This window comes from Pan paniscus, chromosome 4 (assembly GCF_029289425.2).
Source record: "Pan paniscus chromosome 4, NHGRI_mPanPan1-v2.0_pri, whole genome shotgun sequence".
In the NCBI taxonomy this organism is placed as follows: Eukaryota; Metazoa; Chordata; class Mammalia; order Primates; family Hominidae; genus Pan; species Pan paniscus.
This window is the reverse complement of record NC_073253.2, coordinates 146,768,642-146,780,976: the sequence shown is the minus strand read 5'-3', so window position 1 is coordinate 146,780,976 and position 12,335 is coordinate 146,768,642. Positions and strand designations below refer to the sequence as shown.

Below are 12,335 nucleotides of genomic sequence, written 5' to 3'. Positions count from 1 at the left end.
ACGCTTAGGTCCTCTTCCCAGAAAGTTGTGTGCACAAACACACACAAATGTAAATCTGCATACAATTTAGAGGATGTATAGGCCCTTTGAAACCCATCCAGGGATTCCAGGTTAAAAATCTCCAGGAGTTTCAGCACCCACATGAACATGGAGTCCTGGTACAGTTTTCCGTCCTGGCTAAGAGTAGGATAGGATATATGCCCTTGACCCAAGCTCTTTGAACCTCCTGGACTTACTTCCAGTTCTGGCTTACGGCTGTTTTGTTTGACTTTTTTTCTTTAATACCAAATTAATGCATGTACCCTCTAAAACGTTTCAAAAACACATATGGGCTGGGCACAGTGGCTTGCACCTGTAATCCCAGCTGCTTGAGAGGCTGAAGTAGGAGGATCACTTGAGGCCGAGTCCAAGGTTACAGTGAACTATGATTGCACCATACACTCCAGCCTGGGTGACAGAGTGAGAGCCTGTCTATAAATAAGTAAATAAGCACACACGAATGCAGAGAAGAAAATAAAAATCACCTAAAGTTCCACCAATCAGAAGATAATCCACTGTTATAATGTTGATGTGTTTCCTTTTTGTCATTTTTCCTTTACACACACACACACACACACACACACACACACACACACACCCTTAGGGTTATATTAAAATATTGTTTTATAATATTTTTAAATGTAATATATCATGAACATATTTCCATGTCACTAAACATATTTCTATATACTAGACATTTTAAAAATATGTTATGTTACATTTGGATTCTTATAGTTTATTAATCAATTTGATTTATTAATAAAATTCAAATAAAAATAACTTGACAACAACTTGACAGAATAAATTACACTTTTGGGACTCCCTGGGAGAATAAACTACAACCTGTCACTCAGATCTTGTACTGTGGAATTTACCACCGTGTCCTCTGAGCCTGACAACCAAAGCCTATCTTATGCTATGCTGCCTAAATCACTGAGGTTGTGTGTGCTTTCTCCCCACTCCCACTCTAGGTGGGGATAAGGACATGGACTTTGACATTGAGAAGACCACAGGCAGCATCGTCATTGCCAGGCCTCTTGATACCAGGAGGAGGTCGAACTATAACTTGACTGTTGAGGTGACAGATGGGTCCCGCACCATTGCCACACAGGTTAGAGGCCTCAGCTGGGGACCCCTGTATTGAGAGGAGATGGAAGGCCTTCTTGGTTGGGATGAGGCTACAGAGGTTTTCTGTGGATGTGGTGTTCCTCAAGGAACACTGAATTTAGAATCAAAGTTCTTGTCTAATACACTCTCTACTTCTGTGATCCTGGGAGAATTCTTTCTCCCACTCTGGATCTGTCTATAATTGGAAGTTTGTTTAAATGAGCAGTTTTAATTAAAGATAGAGTACAATGGGGCTACTATGGGTATAGGGGGATGATGGTTCGGTAAGTGGGGCTCTGAATTTCTATTCTGGCTTCAGCCAGTGTTTTATCTGTTTCTTACTTTTGGATTTCACACAACATTTCACTTGATGGAAAGGCCCTTCAAGAAAATTTTTGTTTTTGAAAAACACTAGACTGTGCAGCATCTGAAGGTCTTTTGATTTTGAAATATTGTCATTCATTCAACAAATATTTATCAAGTGATTGCTGAGTGCCAGGCACTGTGCTAGGCCTGGGTGGTACAGGGAGGTCCAGACAGACCCAGTCCCTGTTCCCCTGGGGCTTGCAGTGCACCTTCTCCCTCATCTCCCTCCCTAGGTCCACATCTTCATGATTGCCAACATTAACCACCATCGGCCCCAGTTTCTGGAAACTCGTTATGAGGTCAGAGTTCCCCAGGACACCGTGCCAGGGGTGGAGCTCCTGCGAGTCCAGGCCATAGATCAAGACAAGGGCAAAAGCCTCATCTATACCATACATGGCAGCCAAGACCCAGGAAGTGCTAGCCTCTTCCAGCTGGACCCAAGCAGTGGTGTCCTGGTAACGGTGGGAAAATTGGACCTCGGCTTGGGGCCCTCCCAGCACACACTGACAGTCATGGTGAGTAAATGGAAAAATCTGGTGAGAATACGTTTGCATGTAGATGTGCAGGGGTGGACATGCTTGGAGACATGCTGAAGGTCCCCCTTCCCCTGGTGAGCCAGGTGTACCCATGCTCATAAGGACCATGCACGAGACAGAGTTGTGACATTTCACAGCTGGCTAAGGGCACCTTCCATAAGGGATGCCTGGAAGTGAAGGTAGAGATGGGACGGCTGCCAAGGAAACTCCTGTCAACCTCAGCTTTCTCTGGACTCACCCCAGATATTCCCCAAGAGCTCTCTCCCTGCTCAGTGACTTCATGACACAATGTGGATTCATATAGTGTCAGAGCTGGAAGGGACACAGAGCCTCTTCCACTGAGAGCAAGGACTAGGGTCAGGCCAGCAAGGCATGCAGGACACAAAATGTAAGGAGGGCTCACTCTCTGGGCCATGTGCCTGCATTTTTATGACCCCAAGAGTCAGAGCCTCTTTAAATTTTGCACCCTACTTGCCTCACTTGCTTCCCCCTAGTTCTATCCCTGACCCTGCCCATTTGTCTCATCTTACACCTGAGACGCACAGAGAAAGACAGACTTCCTCACTGTCATACAGTTATTTATGATGGAACCAGAATCGGAGCCTGGCCTCCTGTCTTAAAGATCAGGGTTCTTATGTGCTAATTTATCATCCTCTGGGCATATAATACGTATTCAAGGCTCTGAGAAGTCCTGCAACAAAGAAAACTGTTTGACTGCATTTAATTCAGTGCTCCCCAAATTTATGTGACCATATAATTTTTTTTTCCTGCATAACATGTTAACATCTTGAAGAATGAGTATTCTCTGAGATGTAATTTGGAAAACACTGCTTCACTGCCTATTTCTGTCTTTCTCCTAAAATAGAATTATCCATTAAAACAGCTGAGCCTAGGAATCATTGACTGATCCATTTACATAAATGAAGAAAAAGAGCATATAGATTAGAACAACATTTAAAAGAATATGGAGAGTTAGTTACAATTGGGCATATTTTAAATTGGCATTCTAGTTCATTAACCTTACCCTAACCCTGCCTCCTCCTATTCCATTTGCTGCTTACCCAATTACCCGCTTTGGGCCCATAGGTCCGAGACCAGGAAATACCTATCAAGAGGAACTTCGTGTGGGTGACCATTCATGTGGAGGATGGAAACCTCCACCCACCCCGCTTCACTCAGCTCCATTATGAGGCAAGTGTTGCTGACACCATAGCCCCCGGCACAGAGCTGCTGCAGGTCCGAGCCATGGATGCTGACCGGGGAGTCAATGCTGAGGTCCACTACTCCCTCCTGAAAGGTGAGAGGCCTGGCCATGAGCTCAGAGGATGGGTCAAGATGCTTTAGAAATAAAGGAAAGCACTAGAGGCATGAATTCGCAAATTAATCAAGTACCAAGCTCATTAAGCCTTGGCAAACAATAATTCTAGAGCATTCCCTGGGACTACCTAAATTAATGCACTTCCAAAGGTAGTAATAACATAATTACTACAATATGAGTAAGGACCACTCATGCTGTGGGAGAATTTGCATATATATTATATAAACCCACCAGTGACCAAACATGTAGAAGATATTTATGAAGTCCATGCAACATTTAAAAATGTAATAACTTCATGCATGTATCTTAGAACATTTTATGAAGTGTATGGCATAGTTTTAGAAGTAATTTTTATTTTCTGATAAGGCTCCACAGTGATTTAGTATCTACTTTATGGGTTTGTCTATTTTATGGGTTTCTTCATCTCAAAAACGGGAATAATCTTACCTGTGCCAGAAAGTCATTGCAAAGATTAAAAGAGAAAATGTATGTTGGCCAGGCGCGGTGGCTCACGCCTGTAATCCTAGCACTTTGGGAGGCCGAGGCGGGCGGATCACCTGAGGTCGGGAGTTCGAGACCCGCCTGGCCAACATGGTGAAACTCCGTCTCTACTAAAAATACAAAAATTAGCCTGGCATGGTGGCATGCACCTGTAATCCCAGCTACTCGGGAGGCTGAGGGAGGAGAATCACTTGAACCTGGGAGGCAGAGGTTGCAGTGAGCTGAGATTGCACCACTGCACTCCAGCCTGGGCGACAGAGCAAGATTCCATCTCAAAAAAGAAAATGTATGTTAATACATGTTGTAAATTGAAATATTATACAAATGCCAGGGGCTATTGCTATCATTGATAAGTGTTAATTATAAGCAATTACTATAACAAAAGCGATAATATCCAGTATCCAACTAATTATTAATGATAATTTGTAATAATTGTAATACATAATTAATGATATTTAATAGTAATAATTATATTTAATAACAATACTTCATAGAGCTAGTTGCTATGAGAAACCAAGAAGAACATAATTTGCTGTCTGCCCTCACAAGACCTAATGTTCATTTGTTGCATGCCAGTAGCTTATACAGTAGCTACTGGTACTGTATAAAGCCAGTAGCTTTACCTTTTCTTTTTGGAAGAAACAGTTGCCATATAACAGAAGTCTATTCACCGCTGAAGAAGAATATGGATTATAATGCATTGCTTGCTTTTTGTGATTTATGAAATGAAATCACATCTTTTATCTCATTGACAACCTCATTGATGGAGATAATGACTTTATTTTCCAGATAAGATTAGTTTTAAAATATTCTTCTGATTATAGAAGTAACACATGCTCATTTTTGAAAACACGAAAAATACAGGAATGTATAAAGAACACAACACATAACCATCATTTTCATCACCCCAAAAGAATGATCTTCTGTCTTTCCCTCTTATCTTCCCCTATGCATATTTTTGTAATATTGAGATCATAATGAATATACAATTTTGTGCCCTGATTTATTTCTTTCAGCAGTGTGATATTATATAATAAATTATAATCGGAATCACATGTAGGTTGTTGACTTAGCTGCTTTTAATGCAATCACTTTAAAACGGCTACATACTCATTAAAACCATGTTCTTTGACTGAATTTAGCGGTTATATGACAAATCACCTAACCAGTCAGCTGGAGAAGGGCTTCAAAGGTGGAAGAATCAGATTGAAAGTTTTATGACAAAACTTAGCCATTTGCCTTGCCATTGAAATAATAAAATATGCTCTCATGTGATAGAGGGAATAAGACATGTAAAGTGCAGTATTTTCTCAAGTGTAAGGCCTGTATCTGTGGTGGTGAGCAAAACAATTCAAGTATTACTCATTTAATGGCATTAAAAGATTATTGGGCATGGAGAAAGCACTCCTCTTTAAATTATTCAAGCTCCCTGATAGAATGAAGAACAAAGCCTCTGTTGGGTTCTAGAATGTCTTTTAGTCTTCTCTAACACCTGCCACTCTTTGTTTACCAAAGAAAGAGGATAGCTCACAGGCTCAGACCTTTTGGCAAGCAGTAGATTTTCTCTCAATTTTAATACGGTATTTTTTCTTTGACTTCTTTTTATGGTAACTTCTGATTTATGGTAAGCAATATGGTGTTTTTATCTAAAGAAGCAACATAATGTTACCTTTAAAAATATTTATCAAAATTTGAGTGAGTTAATTTAAAGGAAAACATCAATTAAATAATAGTGTAACATAACATAGGCAGTGGATGGATATTGAAAAAATTATAAAGGTGATGTGAGAATGCCTAGAGTTTAGGAAATACACACATGGGGCAAATATATTTGCTCAGGAGCCTTGAGATATGGGTGTTCTATATAACCAAAGCTATTAAAAATTATATTAAAAATGTAGCCAGGCACGGTGGCTCACACCTGTAATCCCACCAGAGGCTGAGGCTGGAGGACCGCTTGAGCCCAGGAGTTTGAGGCTGCAGTGAGCCATGCTCACATCACTACACTCCAGCCTGGGTGACAGGAAAGACCCTGACTCTAAAAAAAAAAAAAGTTATACAAAAGATGGTTAAAAATTCTGTATAATGCAAACTGAAGCTTTTCCTACAAAAGGCATCACTGAAATTCAGGGTGGAGTGTGTTTTCCTATGGAGTCTCCTTTTTTGGTTTCAAAGACCTGCTATAGCTTTGGTTTGTAGCTTAAGTTGTGTCCCAGAAACTTAGTGATAATTGATGGTGATATGAAGCACCTACTATGCGCACCATGTTAGAGATTTTATCAAGTATCTACTCTATACACTGTATCCAGGGTGGGTATACACCATATGCAGATTTTGCGCTGTCCAGGTTTTGTGTGATAGACCCTTTACTGATCTAGAAAGCCTAGCTGATACCTGTCGGGGTGTGGCAAACTTGTTTGTCTTGTCTTCTGTTTCAGGGAACAGCGAAGGTTTCTTCAACATCGATGCCCTGCTAGGCATCATTACTCTAGCTCAAAAGCTTGATCAGGCAAATCATGCCCCACATACTCTGACAGTGAAGGCAGAAGATCGAGGCTCCCCACAATGGCATGACCTGGCTACAGTGATCATTCATGTCTATCCCTCAGATAGGAGTGCCCCCATCTTTTCAAAATCTGAGTACTTTGTAGAGATCCCTGAATCAATCCCTGTTGGTTCCCCAATCCTCCTTGTCTCTGCTATGAGCTCCTCTGAAGTTACCTATGAGTTAAGAGAGGGAAATAAGGATGGAGTCTTCTCTATGAACTCATATTCTGGCCTTATTTCCACCCAGAAGAACTTGGACCATGAGAAAATCTCGTCTTACCAGCTGAAAATCCGAGGCAGCAATATGGCAGGTGCATTTACTGATGTCATGGTGGTGGTTGACATAATTGATGAAAATGACAATGCTCCTATGTTCTTCAAGTCAACTTTTGTGGGCCAAATTAGTGAAGCAGCTCCACTGTATAGCATGATCATGGATAAAAACAACAACCCCTTTGTGATTCATGCCTCTGACAGTGACAAAGAAGCTAATTCCTTGTTGGTCTATAAAATTTTGGAGCCGGAGGCCTTGAAGTTTTTCAAAATTGATCCCAGCATGGGAACCCTAACCATTGTATCAGAGATGGATTATGAGAGCATGCCCTCTTTCCAATTCTGTGTCTATGTCCATGACCAAGGAAGCCCCATATTATTTGCACCCAGACCTGCCCAAGTCATCATTCATGTCAGAGATGTGAATGATTCTCCTCCCAGGTTCTCAGAACAGATATATGAGGTAGCAATAGTGGGGCCTATCCATCCAGGCATGGAGCTTCTCATGGTGCGGGCCAGCGATGAAGACTCAGAAGTCAATTATAGCATCAAAACTGGCAATGCTGATGAAGCTGTTATCATCCATCCTGTCACTGGTAGCATATCTGTGCTGAATCCTGCTTTCCTGGGACTCTCTCGGAAGCTCACCATCAGGGCTTCTGATGGCTTGTATCAAGACACTGCGCTGGTAAAAATTTCTTTGACCCAAGTGCTTGACAAAAGCTTGCAGTTTGATCAGGATGTCTATTGGGCAGCTGTGAAGGAGAACTTGCAGGACAGAAAGGCACTGGTGATTCTTGGTGCCCAGGGCAATCATTTGAATGACACCCTTTCCTACTTTCTCTTGAATGGCACAGATATGTTTCATATGGTCCAGTCAGCAGGTGTGTTGCAGACAAGAGGTGTGGCGTTTGACCGGGAGCAGCAGGACACTCATGAGCTGGCAGTGGAAGTGAGGGACAATCGGACACCTCAGCGGGTGGCTCAGGCCTTGGTCAGAGTCTCTATTGAGGATGTCAATGACAATCCCCCCAAATTTAAGCATCTGCCCTATTACACAATCATCCAAGATGGCACAGAGCCAGGGGATGTCCTCTTTCAGGTATCTGCCACTGATGAGGACTTGGGGACAAATGGGGCTGTTACATATGAATTTGCAGAAGATTACACATATTTCCGAATTGACCCCTATCTTGGGGACATATCACTCAAGAAACCCTTTGATTATCAAGCTTTAAATAAATATCACCTCAAAGTCATTGCTCGGGATGGAGGAACGCCATCCCTCCAGAGTGAGGAAGAGGTACTTGTCACTGTGAGAAATAAATCCAACCCACTGTTTCAGAGTCCTTATTACAAAGTCAGAGTACCTGAAAATATCACCCTCTATACCCCAATTCTCCACACCCAGGCCCGGAGTCCAGAGGGACTCCGGCTCATCTACAACATTGTGGAGGAAGAACCCTTGATGCTGTTCACCACTGACTTCAAGACTGGTGTCCTAACAGTAACAGGGCCTTTGGACTATGAGTCCAAGACCAAGCATGTGTTCACAGTCAGAGCCACGGATACGGCTCTGGGGTCATTTTCTGAAGCCACAGTGGAAGTCCTAGTGGAGGATGTCAATGATAACCCTCCCACTTTTTCCCAATTGGTCTATACCACTTCCATCTCAGAAGGCTTGCCTGCTCAGACCCCTGTGATCCAACTGTTGGCTTCTGACCAGGACTCAGGGCGGAACCGTGACGTCTCTTATCAGATTGTGGAGGATGGCTCAGATGTTTCCAAGTTCTTCCAGATCAATGGGAGCACGGGGGAGATGTCCACAGTTCAAGAACTGGATTATGAAGCCCAACAACACTTTCATGTGAAAGTCAGGGCCATGGATAAAGGAGATCCCCCACTCACTGGTGAAACCCTTGTGGTTGTCAATGTGTCTGATATCAATGACAACCCCCCAGAGTTCAGACAACCTCAATATGAAGCCAATGTCAGTGAACTGGCAACCTGTGGACACCTGGTTCTTAAAGTCCAGGCTATTGACCCTGACAGCAGAGACACCTCCCGCCTGGAGTACCTGATTCTTTCTGGCAATCAGGACAGGCACTTCTCCATTAACAGCTCATCGGGAATAATTTCTATGTTCAACCTTTGCAAAAAGCACCTGGACTCTTCTTACAATTTGAGGGTAGGTGCTTCTGATGGAGTCTTCCGAGCAACTGTGCCTGTGTACATCAACACTACAAATGCCAACAAGTACAGCCCAGAGTTCCAGCAGCACCTTTATGAGGCAGAATTAGCAGAGAATGCAATGGTTGGAACCAAGGTGATTGATTTGCTAGCCATAGACAAAGATAGTGGTCCCTATGGCACTATAGATTATACTATCATCAATAAACTAGCAAGTGAGAAGTTCTCCATAAACCCCAATGGCCAGATTGCCACTCTGCAGAAACTGGATCGGGAAAATTCAACAGAGAGAGTCATTGCTATTAAGGTCATGGCTCGGGATGGAGGAGGAAGAGTAGCCTTCTGCACGGTGAAGATCATCCTCACAGATGAAAATGACAACCCCCCACAGTTCAAAGCATCTGAGTACACAGTATCCATTCAATCAAATGTCAGTAAAGACTCTCCGGTTATCCAGGTGTTGGCCTATGATGCAGATGAAGGTCAGAACGCAGATGTCACCTACTCAGTGAACCCAGAGGACCTAGTTAAAGATGTCATTGAAATTAACCCAGTTACTGGTGTGGTCAAGGTGAAAGACAGCCTGGTGGGATTGGAAAATCAGACCCTTGACTTCTTCATCAAAGCCCAAGATGGAGGCCCTCCTCACTGGAACTCTCTGGTGCCAGTACGACTTCAGGTGGTTCCTAAAAAAGTATCCTTACCGAAATTTTCTGAACCTTTGTATACTTTCTCTGCACCTGAAGACCTTCCAGAGGGGTCTGAAATTGGGATTGTTAAAGCAGTGGCAGCTCAAGATCCAGTCATCTACAGTTTAGTGCGGGGCACTACACCTGAGAGCAACAAGGATGGTGTCTTCTCCCTAGACCCAGACACAGGGGTCATAAAGGTGAGGAAGCCCATGGACCATGAATCCACCAAATTGTACCAGATTGATGTGATGGCACATTGCCTTCAGAACACTGATGTGGTGTCCTTGGTCTCTGTCAACATCCAAGTGGGAGACGTCAATGACAATAGGCCTGTATTTGAGGCTGATCCATATAAGGCTGTCCTCACTGAGAATATGCCAGTGGGGACCTCAGTCATTCAAGTGACTGCCATTGACAAGGACACTGGGAGAGATGGCCAGGTGAGCTACAGGCTGTCTGCAGACCCTGGTAGCAATGTCCATGAGCTCTTTGCCATTGACAGTGAGAGTGGTTGGATCACCACACTCCAGGAACTTGACTGTGAGACCTGCCAGACTTATCATTTTCATGTGGTGGCCTATGACCACGGACAGACCATCCAGCTATCCTCTCAGGCCCTGGTTCAGGTCTCCATTACAGATGAGAATGACAATGCTCCCCGATTTGCTTCTGAAGAGTACAGAGGATCTGTGGTTGAGAACAGTGAGCCTGGCGAACTGGTGGCGACTCTAAAGACCCTGGATGCTGACATTTCTGAGCAGAACAGGCAGGTCACCTGCTACATCACAGGTAAGAACACCTGTCATGGACTGCAGGCTCTGGAATGTATTGAAAAACATCCAGGAAGAGGTGCCCTAAAATGGGTTCATGTCCTGGATTTGCCACTTATTAGCATTGTGACCTTGGGCACACTTAACCCCCTAGGACCTCAGTTTCTCCACCTATAGACTTGGCATGCATGTTCTCATTCACCTCACAGGCATGCTGGTAAGATCTGTAATTTCTAGAAAGCACCTATACATTAGAAAGTGCTTTGCAAAAAGTATGTCTCATTATGTTACATGAGTCATACTCTAACTGCTGTCAGTTGTCTTTTGAAAGATGGAGGAGGCACCAAGAAAGTTGCATGATCCTTGAAAATTCTGTCAAGTGACTGTCTTTATGGAGAGTGTCCTACCCAGGTAAAGTTGTGAATGATAGAAAATGCTTCTTAGTCAATCACAGGTCCTAAGTGTAAGAATGACAGCACTTCCTTAGATATAATTCCCTCATTTCACATATGTGGAAACCAAGGCCCAGATGGAGAAGTTCAACCAAGGTCACACTCTTGTGCTTGCTTCAGGGCTGGGATTAAAACCCTACCCTATAAGCTGCTTTCATTAGTGGATACCTACGGTAAAACTAAATTACCCTATCCCCAATCCAGTGGCTAAGCCAGCTAACCAGTGGCCATGACAGAGTTTCTTCACTCCTGTGGCCTTTTTTTCTCATCCCCAGGTGCCATGTCCCCCCATTCTCATGAACATGGCTCCTTCTGCTATCATAGCTGTCCAGTGAAAAGCCCATGAGCCTGAAATTCCAACCAAGAACCACAGACTCCCGAAGACATAGGATCAAAGCTGTTTGAAATACAGAGTTGTAGAAAAACAGAATCTTATCATCTTAAAATATCAGACTCCTAAAAACACAGAAGTCTTAAAAATCTCAGGATAATAGAGTAATAAATGTCAACATGTTATCAATTCTTGGAGTAGTTGGATCTTAGAACTCTGGAATCTTAGGATCTCAGAGTGAGAAATCCATATTCCCACATTCTTGTCAGTGATTAGTGTCAAGGAAAGAAAGATGACTTACAAGCAAACCCTAGTGCTCCTACAGAACCTCCACTTAGGGTGGGTCCTTAGTTATAAAATAAAACCTTGGAGTGTTTAGTGTTTTTGATTGCTTCCTATCTCTCCACTGTTGTATAGCTATGCATCTTAGACATTTATATAGAATTGAAATTTGTTTCCCTTTAACTTCCTCCCATGCCTTCTGGGCCACAAAAACAAAAAACCCTGCCTTCAGCCACATATTTTGAAGTGATGCTTCTTGCATTGACAATTTCATTTAACAGGAGGCATTTGAAGTAGAAGTAGCTTCATAACACTAAAAAGAGGACTCAGTGTAGAATCGTGGGTTCCTAGTTAAGGAAGGAAAAGTTTGCTTTCCCAACAATTCTAAAAAATGCATCCAATGGGCAGCCACCTGTGACACAAAGCCTAGTTCATTCCTATTGCTTGGCTTCTGAAAGCTCTGCCCCATCTGTTTAGAGGGAGACCCCCTGGGCCAGTTTGGCATCAGCCAAGTTGGAGACGAGTGGAGGATTTCCTCAAGGAAGACCCTGGACCGCGAGCATACAGCCAAGTACTTGCTCAGAGTCACAGCATCTGATGGCAAGTTCCAGGCTTCGGTCACCGTGGAGATCTTTGTCCTGGACGTCAATGATAACAGCCCACAGTGCTCACAGGTGAGAGCCTGGCAAGGGGCGGAGTGGGTAGTGAAGGCAAGGAAGATAGAGTGAGGGGTGGGAGAACAGAGAGTGAGGAGCAGGAGAAGGGAGATTGAGGGGCAGGAGAACAGAGAGTGAGGGGCAGGAGAAAGGAGGACCGAGGGACCCATCTCTGAGGCTGGCCATCACTGACCTCACCTCTCTTGCTTCTCCCCAGCAAGCCTCAGACTAGCTCCCAGGGGCAGGGACTATTCTAGGTAATTCCTTGGCCCCCA

At 43.6% G+C, this 12,335-nt stretch overlaps 2 protein-coding genes across 11 annotated transcripts in view; one reads left to right on the top strand and one right to left on the bottom strand.

Moving 5' to 3' along the window:
• Positions 1 to 12,335, bottom strand: part of SLC36A1 (solute carrier family 36 member 1) — a 210,481-nt gene that overhangs the window by 104,767 nt on the left and 93,379 nt on the right. The gene's annotated exons all lie outside the window — the stretch shown is intronic.
• Positions 1 to 12,335, top strand: part of FAT2 (FAT atypical cadherin 2) — an 87,374-nt gene that overhangs the window by 38,798 nt on the left and 36,241 nt on the right. For both annotated transcript variants that reach the window (XM_003828989.6, XM_055112807.2), the window contains exons 7-11: positions 1,011 to 1,150; positions 1,746 to 2,027; positions 3,135 to 3,345; positions 6,306 to 10,358; positions 11,882 to 12,078. In XM_003828989.6, the coding sequence (XP_003829037.2) occupies positions 1,011 to 1,150; positions 1,746 to 2,027; positions 3,135 to 3,345; positions 6,306 to 10,358; positions 11,882 to 12,078 (4,883 nt within the window). The remainder of the gene's footprint in view (positions 1 to 1,010; positions 1,151 to 1,745; positions 2,028 to 3,134; positions 3,346 to 6,305; positions 10,359 to 11,881; positions 12,079 to 12,335) is intronic.